General features: G+C 42.5%; 1 protein-coding gene across 1 annotated transcript in view; it reads right to left on the bottom strand.

Annotated features, from left to right (window-relative positions):
• Positions 1-13,643, bottom strand: part of LOC141765486 (uncharacterized) — a 201,719-nt gene that overhangs the window by 172,767 nt on the left and 15,309 nt on the right. The window contains exons 8-9 of the mRNA XM_074631483.1: positions 10,459-10,573; positions 9,963-10,080 (exon numbers count right to left, since the gene is read on the bottom strand). Coding sequence (XP_074487584.1) covers positions 9,963-10,080; positions 10,459-10,573 — 233 coding nt within the window. The remainder of the gene's footprint in view (positions 1-9,962; positions 10,081-10,458; positions 10,574-13,643) is intronic.

The following is a 13,643-nucleotide window of genomic DNA, read 5'->3' as shown; positions in this document are numbered from 1 at the left end:
ATGGGTGCTTGACAACTTCTTTTTATACCATTCACAGAGAGTAAAAGAGCAGAGATCCTTAAGGAAAATTAAGAGAGGTTGAAGATCTTGTCTTGCCCTCTCGCCCTGTAATTTCTATGGCTACATCCACACTAATACATTTTCGTTTGAAAACGCATAACTTTTACTCCGTTTATGCCTAGCGTCCACACTACTGCAGCGTTTTTGAGCCCCTAAAACAAAGACGTACGAAAACACTGCTGACCCCGTTTTAGTTTTAAACCTCCGGGAGCCCATATTTCTTCCAACAGTATCTTCCCAGTGTAAGGGGATCCTGCCTTGGGAGACAGTCGGACCACTTAGTGTTGACTTCTGACCAGGGTTTCATAATGATGCCAAGCAGGCAACAAGGACTTCTCAATGTGACGTGGTGGCAGGCTGCCCACTGAACAGCAGAGCTAGAACAAAAAGGGACTGTCAGTGCTGCCCTTGATGCATGCATATACAAACAGAAGAAGGGGTTCACACATGGATCAAAATGTGCTGTTTCTTTCCTTGTAGGACAGAAAACATAGGCTACTGTAGGAACCCGTCTCTGCTATTAAGTGGTTATGAAAGCTAGCTATAAAATGTTGCAAATAAAGCATTAAAAAATGGTCGGTTAAACAGTTGTTTAGCTGTTTTCTACAATAATCCTCAAGATTTGTCCTTCATAATCCACTTTGCAAGTCATTGGTGCGTACCTAGCACGCCTTCCTCCCCTCTGGCTCATGATAAAGTGCCTTATCACTGCCTGTGACACAGCTACGTTTATGGAAACTACTTGGCTGTATAGCCTTCATTTATCCAGAGTCTACTGCACAGATCTTTGTCCAAGGTAAGCAAACTTTGGTCCAAACAGTGGGACCTTTTCTACAATGAGAAGCACATATGAGTGTGAAATTTAAGTAGTTGAAGGGAGCTTATCTATTTAAAAACAAATATGAAAAACTGGATAAACTGTGCACCAGTCCGTCACACACACACTGGCTGTATACACAAACCCGGTGACCCTGCTGAGTTGCCATAGCTACAGCTCCATGTCAACAAAACATGTCTGTCGGCATGTGACGTTCATATTCAACGCAGACAGAGGGGTCCCACTGAAAGCAGCATGGGCTGCCATTGAAGAAACTAATTTAGCATAAAAGATGTTTAATCCAACACATGTACAAAGACAAGCACAGCAAACAATGACACTATTTTTCCTGGAATGCTTGGTGTCAAAATATGTCGAGTCCTGATGAGCTGATTGATATTCATGAACTGCCGTTTTTTTTTTATTTAGGACCAAGTCTAAAAGCTGAGCTCTCCACTCTGAGAACTGTTCTGCACATTCTTCAGAAGGCCCCATCGCTTTCAACACATTCATGAGGGTGGTCTGGGACAATATTCATGACAACATATCTTGATGTTCAAAATAAAATGTGGATTATGGACAGCCACAGAAATATTGGAGAATAAAACTGAAAAATGTCAAAAGCCTCTCAGTTGTATATTTATACTAGGGCTGTGTATTGTAAGAATCTGGCGATACAATATGCATCATGATACGATTCTATATATTACGATACTGTAAGTAAGTCCATGTATTGCACATTTTTTAAACATATCATCGTCATAGTCTGAGTAAAAAAAGTCTAACTAACTGACTAACATCATCACACATGAATACAGTTGGGCTCATTGGATCCACAAGAGTCTCAGCTTTACAGTGATACCCAATTTATGGAATTCAACACTGTTTAGGGACCCCAGTATGCAGAAATATTCAGATACAGCATTCATAAAACCGCATGATATCTGCCCCAAACTGCATGTGATTATCATAAAGTGGGCATGTCTATAAAGGGGAGACTCGTGGGTACCCATAGAACCCATTTACATTCACATATCTGGAGGTTAGCGTAACTTTTTAGCATTATTTAGCCTCCTTTGCGACATGGAAGTGTGACATTGTTGGTACCAATGGATTCCTTTCTAGTTTCATATGATGCCAGGACCTTCACTCTAGCTTTAAAATTGACCCGCTACAAACCCTGAAAGACAGAATAGTGTCTGGGTCCGCCGGCAGGCTGTCGGATTTAGAAGAGGTTAATTAAAAATCATAAAAAGACATCATAGAATAATAATAATAATCCTTAGAAGAACAATAGGTCCTCCGCCGACGTTGTCGGTGCTCGGGCCCTAATTAGCATTGTAACAACAGAGAAATAATCGACCAAACACAAGTTTACGAACTTTTTTTCCCCAGCTTATACAGACGTAGGCAAAATTGTTGGTACTCTTCCGTTAAAGAAAGAAAACCCCACAATGGTCACTGAAACTGAAACTGAAACTTCAAGCATGCCTTAAGGACATAAAAACCTGGATGACCTGCAATTTCCTGATGTTAAACTCAGACAAAACTGAAGTTATTGTACTAGGCCCTGAGCACCTCCGAAACAAATTATCTAATGATATAGTTACTTTAGATGGCATTGCCCTGGCCTCCAGCACCACCGTAAGGAATCTGGGAGTTGTCTTCGACCAGGATATGTCCTTTAACTCTCACATAAAACAAACCTCACGGACTGCCTTCTTTCATCTACGTAACATCGCTAAGATCAGGCACATCCTGTGTCAAAATGATGCAGAACAATTAGTCCATGCATTTGTTACCTCTAGACTCGATTACTGCAATTCCTTATTATCAGGCTGCTCCAATAAGTCTCTTAAGACTCTCCAGTTGATCCAGAATGCTGCAGCACGTGTACTGACTAGAACTAGAAAAAGAGATCATATTACGCCTGTATTAGCTTCTCTGCACTGGCTGCCTGTAAAATCCAGAATAGATTTTAAAATCGTCCTCCTCACCTACAAAGCGCTAAACGGTCAGGCCCCATCATATCTTAAAAAGCTCATAGTACCCTACTACCCCACTAGAGCACTGCGCTCACAGAATGCAGGGTTACTTGAGGTTCCTAGAGTCTCCAAACGTAGAATGGGAGCCAGAGCCTTCAGCTATCAAGCTCCTCTTCTCTGGAACCAGCTCCCAGTTTCAGTCCGGGAGGCAGACACCGTCTCTACATTTAAGAGTAGGCTAAAGACTTTCCTCTTTGATAACGCTTATACTTAAGCTGCTATAGGCATAGACTGCCGGGGGACTTCCTATGACACACTGTCATAAGGAACTTCCTATGACACACTGAGCTCCCCTCTCCTTCTGTATATACTCATGTCCCATGTCCATGTTGTTACTAACTTCATTCCTTCCCGGGAGTCCTTGTGCCTCCTTGTCTCGCAGCTAACCGTGGAGCGGGGTCACACCTGGAGTGAGGTCATACCTGGAGCGGGATCACACCAGGGAGCAAGGTTATACCTGGAGCATGGGTACACTTGGAGCAGGGTTTCACCTGGATCTTGGTGGTCTCCGGTATTGTGGCTGCATCTGCTGCCGCGTCGGTGCCTGCTTGACACCAACTGCTACCATCCCTAATTAACTACGTCTGTACGAGGGACTACCAATGCTAACGAGGGATTTCCAACACCTAGTGACAATGTAGCAGCCTGGAGAATAACACTTCTCAATCACTGCCAAAGACATCAAGAGCTCCCAGCAAGCATGCTGATGCTGCAGGAACCAATGCACGGGCATCGATCGCAGGGACGTCCCACACCAACACACATGGACGTACTGAGGAGAGATGCTGGACAGTGCTGGCTTTCCGATAGTTGTATTATCACTCTTTCCATCCACCACTATTGGTTTTGTGTTATCAGCCCTACTTGTATTAGCTATTACAGCTGCTAGACTGCTATTGTGGCTGCTTCTATATCTCTCTCTCTCTCTCTCTCTCTCTCTCTCTCACTCTATCTATCTATCCCCCCAGCCGGTCTCGGCAGATGGCCGCCCGCCCTGCGCCCGGTTCTGCTCCAGGTTTCTTCCCAGTAATCGGGGAGTTTTTCCTGGCCACAGTGCGCTTGGTGGATCCTGTTGGGTCTCAAAACTATGGTCTACGGTCATAGACCTGCTCTACATATAAAGCGTCTTGAGATAACTTCTGTTGTGATTTGACGCTATACAAAAATAAATTGATTTGATTTGATTTGATTTGAAATAACTTGAAACTGACAAAAGTAATAATAAATAAAAATTTACTGAAAATTAACTAATGAAAATCAGCTGTTGCTTTTGAATTGTGGTTCAACAGAATCATTTTAAAAAACAAACTGATGAAACTGGCCTAGACAAAAATGATGGTAGCCCTAGAAAATATTGAAAATAATTTGACCATAGGGACATATTAAACTAAGGTGTGTCCTGTAAATAGCATCACAGGTATCTTCAAACTTGTAATCAGTCAGTCTGCCTATTTAAAGGGTGAAAAGTAGTCACTGTGCTGTTTGGTATCATGGTGTGTACCACACTGAACATGGACCACAGAAAGCTAAGGAGAGAGTTGTCTCAGGAGATTAGAAAGAACATTATAGACCTTCATGTTAAAGGTAAAGGCTATAAGACCATCTCCAAGCAGCCTGATGTTCCTGTGACTACAGCTGCTCATATTATTCAGAAGTTTAAGGTCCATGGGACTGTAGCCAACCTCCCTGGACGTGGCCGCAAGAGGAAAATTGATGACAAATCGAAGAGACGGATAATACGAATGGTAACCAAAGAGCCCAGAACAACTTCCAAAGAGATTAGAGGTGAACTCCAAGGTCAAGGTACATCAGTGTCCGATCGCACCACTGTTTGAGCCAAAGTGGACTTAATGGAAGACAACCCAGGAGGACACCAAATCATAAAAAAGCAAGACTGGAATTTGCCAAAATGCATATTGACAAGCCACAAAGCTTCTGGGAGAATGTCCTTTGGACAGATGAGACAAAACTGGAGCTTTTTGGCAAGTCACATCAGCTCTATGTTCACAGACGAAGAGATGAAGCATCCAAAGAAAAGAACACTGTACCTAATGTGAAACATGGAGGAGGCTCGGTTATGTTATGGGGCTGCTTGGCTGCATCTGGCATAGGGTGTCTTGAATCTGTGCCGGGTACAATGAAATCTGAAGACTATCAAGGCATTCTGGAGCGAAATGTGCTGCCCAGTGTCAGAAAGCTTGGTCTCAGTTGCAGGTCATGGGTCCTCAAACAGGATAATGACCCAAAACACAGCTAAAAACACCCAAGAATGGCTAAGAACTAAACATTGGACTGTTATGAAATGGCCTTCTATGAGCCCTGATCTAAATCCTATTGAACATCTGTGGAAGGAGCTGAAACGTGCAGCCTGGAGAAGGCACCCTTCAAACCTGAGACAGCTGGAGCAGTTTGCTCACGAGGAGTGGGCCAAAATACCTGTCGACAGGTGCAGAAGTCTCATTGAGAGTTACAGAAATCACTTGTTTGCAGTGATTGCCTCAAAAGGTTGTGCAACTAAATATTAAGTTAAGAGTACCATCATTTTTGTCCAGGCCAGTTTCATTAGTTTGTTTTTTAAAATGATTCTGTTGAACCATAATTCAAAAGCAATGTCTCATTTTCATTAGTTAATTTTCAATACATTTTTATTTATTATTACTTTTCTCAGTTTCAAGTTATTTCAGTGACCTTTGTGGGTTTTTCTTTCTTTAACGGAAGAGTACCAACAATTTTGCCTACGTCTGTATACTAGGGCTAGAACGGTTCACAAAATTCACAGTTGGGTTCATATCACGGTTTTGGGGTCACGGTTTTCGGTTCGGTTCATTTATGTTACAGCGAGGAGGTCATGTTCTGATTTCAACATGCTTTTCATTTATTTGGCAAAAATAAGTTAACAAATGTTTGCCTTAACAAAAGTATGGTTTATATAAGGAACATAAACACTTCTTCATTGTCAAATGTCAATTGAAAGAAAAGGTCTTCTACAGTAATTAGTGCAAACAAAAATGCAGCCTTGTTATTTTCATATAAATATGATGTAATTATAGACTAAGGCCATCAACATAAATTGAAGTATAAGCTCAACCAGAACTATGCTAAAAAAAAAAAAAAAAGAACTGTATAACATATGTCTTAATTCCCTGATTAGCAACTTTTAATTGAAAGATTAGTTTGTCCACTCAGAACATGCAGTATTTGGAGGAAGACAGTTGGATTTCTGTACCACTGTGTTATTTAAAAATAATTAATAAATATAAAACACATTACAGGGATTGTGCTGCTGGAATTACTGTGTTGCTTAAGTGTCTGCAAGAGGGAATATTATAGCGCGGCTCAAGTAACGTTACGTTAATCATATGCTGAAATCCAGCGTCCTCCACGACTGCATAAGGCTGCATATCTTTCACTATAAACCTCCCCGATGCTGTAGTTGTGTCTTTACCCTGTCTGAGTCTGCATGTAGAGGCTGTTTAAATGCTGCGGGGAGAAGGAGTTGCTCTTTCCTTCCAGAGTCTCTCCTCCTTGTGCTATCGACGAACACAACGGAGTGTTGCCGCTAGCATAAACCAGACGTGTTGCACAGTGCTCACACAGTCGCTGTTTTATCCACCACTTTTTTCCATCATTTTCATGGTAACACTTAATCAGTAATACTCCCATACAGCAAAGCCAAGCGATGCTGGTGGATCCTCTAACTGGACTTTATCGTGTCTACTCGCCATTTCCTTATCTGACTGACAGCCGCACTCTGCACTTCATCTGTGCCAACTGAGAAGGGGCTGGGTAACGCTTCATATATTTGGGGTTCAACACATGCACAGTAAAATCTGGTCTGCATTCGCGGAAATTGAAAATAACAACGAACGACCGCAGCTTCAGTTACACTGCGCATGTGTTAAACCCTATACCTCAAAACCCATGTCCACCCGTGTCCCAGCCTCATTCAATAGGCCTTGATTTCTAGTGTGACAATAAACGGGAGCCTAACTCTACATGAAAAAATACACAGTCGGCCTCATAACTTATTTCAAATGAATCGAACAATTCATACACGTCCCGAACCGTGACTAGCGAACCGAACGATTCAGATTTTTTACCTGAACCGTTCCATCCCTAATATATACTGTATGTATTCTGTATATGTATATATATACACACACACAGTATTTATACAGTATATCAGTCCCTCCAGGATTTCACAAGCTTTTTTGGGATTGTTGCGGCCTAAAATGCCTATAATATATAATTCATTAAAAATCAAAAGGCAACTTGTTCCAGTGAGAATCACACCACACTGTTTTGAGTGTTCAAAGTAACATTACCAAAAAGGTAATTCTAACAAAGTCTAACAGAATATGCTTTATTTAAATGAAGAAGTGCACCTGGCAGCATTCCACAAAGCTCACAAACAGCATACGACTAGCAGCAAGTCCTGAGTCTATTCAGTCCAATGGGAGAAGTGAACGTGAGCACAGATTATGACCGATCTTCACAACCAGAAAGAAGGGGGAAGGGAGTTTAGTGATGTGGGTGCATGAAACTGCTATGATCCGTCAAATTTGCAAAAAAGTTGCGAGGATGGGTTGAATTTGCGTAAATTGTTGCAATCGCAACATCGCAAATTCATGGAGGATATAACGATAATATATATATATACTATTTATTATCACGGCGTTCTGTAATTTCTGTATAACAGACCGTTGTTATGTATAGCAGACCGTTGCTATGTATAACAGACTGTTACTATGTATAACAGACCGTTGCTATGTATAGCAGACCGTTGCTATGTATAACAGACCGTTGCTAGGTATAGCAGACTGTTGCTATGTATAACAGACTGTTGCTAGGTAAAAAAGACCGTTGCTATGTATAACAGACCGTTGCTTGGTATAACAGACAGTTGCTAGGTATAACAGACCGTTGCTAAGGGCGCAGCTCTGATGTCAGACTCTAGAGGACCGTTTTTGTGTCAAAATATTGATTTCTTCAGTAAGTAGCTGTGTAATAAGCGGGATAATGTACAGCTAGCGGGTCATTGTTGTGAATTATCCCCTTCAGGGCAATGAGTGACCCGTGCAGCATCGCCCTGTCGGGGATTCTTTCACAACAATGACCCGCTGTACATTATCCCTTACATAGGGATGCAAACATGCTAGGCGCCGGATGCAAACGGCAGCCTTTCCAGCTGCTCCGATGTTTTTCAAGTGTTTTTCGTGCTTTTTTCTTATTTTGTGCTCTTCCTGCCTCACCAGGGCAGGTCTAGCGTGTTTGTATAGTTATATCCTATGGATATGTTTACCCTTCCACGCAACAAAGAAGTAGTTATCTTGTTGATTCGAGAGATGAACTACTGGCTCTCAAGACAGCGGGACAAGCCGGCACGCGACACCTCATCCCGGCGGAGCTGCGCCGGAAGTACCGGGGCTGCAGAGCCGGCGCTAAGCTGAAGGCTAGGCTAAAGGAGATACGGAGGCGTTTTAAACCATCAATTCCCTCCGTACTGATGGGGAATGTGAACGCACTGGCGAACAAGATGGACGAGCTAGCGGCTCTAATCAAACAGCGGATTTATCGGGAGAGCAGCCTGCTTTTCTTCACAGAAACGTGGCTAACCTGCTACACACCGGATGCTAACGTGGACCTGCCGGGGTTCACCACCGTGAGAGCCAACAAAGCCATAAAAGCATGCGGAAAAATATAATATGTATCAACAACCGATGGTGTAACCCAGGCCATGTAACTGTGAAGGAAGTGTTATGCTGCCGGGACTTAGAGCTGCTAGCCGTTAGCCTCAGGCCATACTCTCTGCCGAGGGACTTTAGCCACGTCATAGCCATCTGTGTTTACATTCAGCCGAGGGCCGACGCAGCAACCGCATGTGAAGTTATTCACACAACAACAGCAAGGCATCAAACACAACATCCAGATGCATTCATCGTCATTTCAGGTGACTTTAACCATGTCACCCTGGACTCCACTCTCACTGCCGTTCAGTTTGTCGACTGCCCAACAAGACACAACAGTACAATAGATCTGCTGTATGCTAATGATGGGGATGCATACAGAGCCACCCCCCTCCCCCCGCTGGGGAAATCAGACCACAACCTGGTTTGCTGGCAGCTGCAGTACACCCCCCTGGTGCAAAGGCAGTCTGTCTCAACACGCTCTTTCATGAGATGGACTCCTGAAGCTGAGGAGGCCCTCAGAGACTGCTTTGAATCCTCGGACTGGAGTGTACTGCAGGGATCACACACTGAGGACATCGAGGGAGCACATAACGTACACACTGCCTGACGGACTACCTGAACTTCTGCATGGATGTGGTCGTTCCTGTAAGAACTGTGTGTTGTTTCCCTAACAACAAACCCTGGGTGACCAGCGAATGAAGGCTGTCCTCAACAGGAAGAAGAGGGCCTTCAAGAACAAGGACAAGGAGGAGTTGAGGGCAGCACAGAGGGAGCTGAAGGTGTGTCTGAGGGAGGACCAGGAGTCCTACAGGAGGAAGGTGGAGCAGAGGCTGCAGGACAACAACATGAGGGCGGTCTTGGATGGTGTGAAAACCATCACAGGCTGCAAACAAAGAAACAGCAGTGCAGCGGAGGGGACCATAGAGAGGGCGAACAGTCTGAACAAATTCTTCAACCGGTTTGACTCTGTGACCCTGCACTATATTCAGTTTTAACAGTTTTCTTCATCTCCTTGTATTTTTATATCTGGTATATTTTTTTGTACTTTGTACTACTAACTTTTACTTTAACTGCCTTTTTACTAACATGTTTTGCACTATGGAACTGTGATGCTGGAAACTTGAATTTCCCTCAGGATCAATAATGTTACTATCTATCTATCTATGTATCTATCATATATGTGTGTGTATAGATAGATAGATAGATAGATAGATAGATAGATAGATAGATAGATAGATAGAGTTATATATTTTCACATTTTCCGATGTAAGCACAGAGCCAACACTATGTCTACAGACCACAAAGTGTTCATTGATAAAGCTGTTTCATGTTCAACCTCACTTTACTTACACATCAACAGGGACTCTCAACAGCAGGGGTAACACTGCTCCCTCATCATTCAGGTCCATCAGACGAGGCTCCAGGAGCTCAATGATGGTCAGAGCAGTACGGAACACAGCCGACAGGCCTGAGGAGAGACAGCAGAATTTCCCAAAATGATTGCTGTACATACACAATGCTTTGATAATACAAAGTAGATGTAAAAGAGATAAGATAGAGTGGATGAAAAATAATGAACGATGTAAGGTGAGGACCCATGAAACCAGTTCGATTAGTCCGCTAATCTTTTTCCTGGCAGTGGACCAAACTGAATGATGCTCACATTGATAAAAAAAAAGTCACAGTAAAGAAACAACTATTGTCTTGGACATTGAATATTTTGTATTAAAACAATTTTATTGCCCCCTTCCACATGGAGTGAATGTGAGCAAATGATAAATCTACAATAATGTCAGTGCATTTCATCAGCTTGCTTGTACATTTGTGCATGTGTGTGTATACATACCGTGCAGAATGATGAGATCCCAGACAGCCAGGACAGAGTCCCAGCAGGGCAGGGAAGTGAAGAGAGTGAGGAACCATGGCATCACAAAGTGGACTGACAAGACCCCCACTGACTCCTGCAGGGAGGTTGGGAAAACAGGGAGGGTTGATTTGGCATAACCAAACATGTATTCAAGACTTGTTTCTCTGCCAATTTCTGTCAAATGACTGACCTCCTAACTGAAAGATCCATCCAAGACGTATAAACTTTAGTTAGTATTGTTGAAACTTTGATCTGTTAATGTTTTAATGACAAATTCTGGTGTGTAATGTTAACAGCTTGTAATAGTGAAGAAGTAGTTTGGGTCCTTCGTGTTTGGCATTGAAAATGTATTCAGTCTGTTTGCTCAGATCTGGTAGGTTTAGCCCAAGTACAAAAATCTGTTTACAGCTCACTTGCCTTAACTCTACTGAACAGCTCTATTACAAAGGAAATGCTGACCACTGATCTGTAATAGGCTTTTTCTGTAAGGGCGGGTAACTAGTGTGTATGTGTATATGTGTATATGTGTGTGTGTGTGTGTGTGTGTGTGTGTGTGTGTGTGTGTGTGTGTGTGTGTGTGTTGCTTTCCTCCCAGACCTGCTGAGTCGACGTGAAGTATAACAATCTCTTCGAAGACACAAATGGTAGCAGTGAATGCATCAGAGTGTGCAAACGCACTAAGCTTTAAGATTTTGAACAGTACAACTGCAACATGGCTAAGAAGAATGCTCGGAAAAAGGCTCACTATTTTCAAAACTCTAATTGAGAAAATCATACTTTGACAGGACTAAGGGCGGTTCCCGAAGCTGTTTGACCATCCGACAAACACTTCTGATGAACTACCGCCTTTAAGGGTCTGAACTACAGCCATGCTAGCGGCTCTGTGAGGCTGTACTTTGGCACAGCAGTGCTTTGAGTTAAATGCTAACATTAACATGCTCACAATGACAAAGCAGGTTTAATATTTACAATGTTCACCATAGGTAAGCATGTAAGCATGCTGGCATTTGGCAATTAGCATTAGACACAAAGTACAGCTGAAGTTGATGGTAATGTCATTAGTTCTGCAGGCATTTGGTCATATATCAAACTTTTAGACAAATTACAATGTAAAAAGTTAAGAGATCACCAAAGTTATTACAGGTCATGCTGTGGTGGACATAAATATGTGTACCTAATTACATGGCAATGCCTCCAATAGTTGTTGAAACGTTTTACTGAAAACTACAAATGTGAATCTCATGGTGTGCTAGAGGAAAAATCTGAGGATCACCAAAGTTGGTAGGATTCATCCTGTGGAAACCATGAAGGTCTGTACAAAATTCCAATGCAATCCATCCCATAGCAGTCAAGATATTTCAGTTAGGATCAACGTAGTGGACCGACCAACCAACGGATAGACCAACAAACTGACATTGCCATCCATAGAGCCACACCACTTATGTGGCTGAAAAAATACCACTTTCAGTTAGAGTTGTACCGAGACCTATACCTTGGTGTGTAACGATTCATCTACTACATCAATGTATCGATTTATATTCCTACAATCCAACTACATCAAAAGGTACTCGGCAAGTTGTCCTTCACGGGAGACGTAAATCTATATAAAATCGATTTACAACGCAAATATCGAGTGTATGGATACTAAGGATTTGCACCTTGTATTTAAGGACGACAAACGTTATATGAAAGAGTTTCATTATGGGGGCATTACGTGAGCAGGCGCTATCAATCACTTGACGAGGGCGGCTTCACCGACAGGCACTTTCCCCTTGCGTTGTCGTTTTTTCATTCAGAGAAAATTACTTTCCTTTCCCCGTCATGATATCTACGTGCACGCAGCATCAGCCTCACGTATCCAGACGGAGAGCAGACGGTCTGCGAGGCAAATTATCACAACAGGAGTAAAGTAAAAAACAAAACAGAAACTCAACTAACATTAGTCTGACATAGTTTTAACATGTCCAGATGTCCAGATGTTTTCATGTATGAAAAGAGCCCAAATGAACCCTGTAGGTGGACTACTGGATTACTATCAGCAGATTATTAACCAGCGTTTGTAGAGGAATGATTCTGTCCCAAGCTGTTTGATCACTATCAGCTGTTTGATCACTATCAGCTGTTTGATCACTATCAGCTGTTGATCACTATCAGCGGTTGATCTCTGTATTATTGATCTACCGTTTATATTGAAAATGAAACACAGCTTCACTCTCTCCACCTCCCCCGGAGCTCAGCGCTCACTGAGAGAGAGAGCTACCTGTAGCTCTGACTGCAGGGAGAAAGAAGCAGCTAGGAAGAGTTTATAAACTACTTTAAAGTTTATAAACCAGAAACTTCACCCAGCGCACGTTACCGGAGGAATCTGATTAGAAATCGGCGACATATGATCATCATCTGCGGTCCAGATTCCAGGTTTTCCTGACGGTTTCTCTCAGGTAAATAATACTATTTATATCTCTGTTAGTTAGCTCAGTGTTTACATTATGCATCAACTCTGTAAACCGTAAACATACACTCTGTTTTACGTCTGTCTTTACAGATCCATCTGTGAGAAATGACCGACAGAATCATCCCAGAGGAGAGCAGACAGCTGAGAGCAGACAGCTGAGCAGATAGCTGTGAGCAGATAGCTCTGTTTACATGGAGATGCAGAGCTAACCCGTTAGCATGTAGCTACATGCTAACGGGTTAGCTACATGCTACCGCTATGAGACGGTGTGGCCGTCAGTGACCATCAGGCTGGAAAATAGAAGATGTGAAACAGTAGTCAGTTCATTATTTCTGGTAAAAGACACCTGATAAATGTATGGAAGTAAACAGAGTAATGGTATATTAGTTACTGTAGGAGCTGTCTCTGTGTTACCATGACTACAGGCCGGTTAACGTTACACTCACCGGAGCTCACTGGAGCTGAAGACTTTATCATGTACCATGTCATCATAACTGCAGGTGGGATGATTAAAAATGCTGTGAATAATTAATATTGTCATCTGTCTACTCAAATAAAGTTTGACTGTGAAACAGAAATGTGTTGTGTTGCTTACAGTCACTATTTACTACCTGTACTCTTCTACATGCATGACATCAAATATATATAATATAAATATCACCTGTTGAAACAGTGTAGCATCACCGTTTCCTAAACCGGACGTTGCTCGCCG

The sequence above is a fragment of the Sebastes fasciatus genome, chromosome 4 (assembly GCF_043250625.1).
Source record: "Sebastes fasciatus isolate fSebFas1 chromosome 4, fSebFas1.pri, whole genome shotgun sequence".
Lineage (NCBI taxonomy): Eukaryota > Metazoa > Chordata > Actinopteri > Perciformes > Sebastidae > Sebastes > Sebastes fasciatus.
This window is presented reverse-complemented; position numbering and strand designations above follow the sequence as displayed.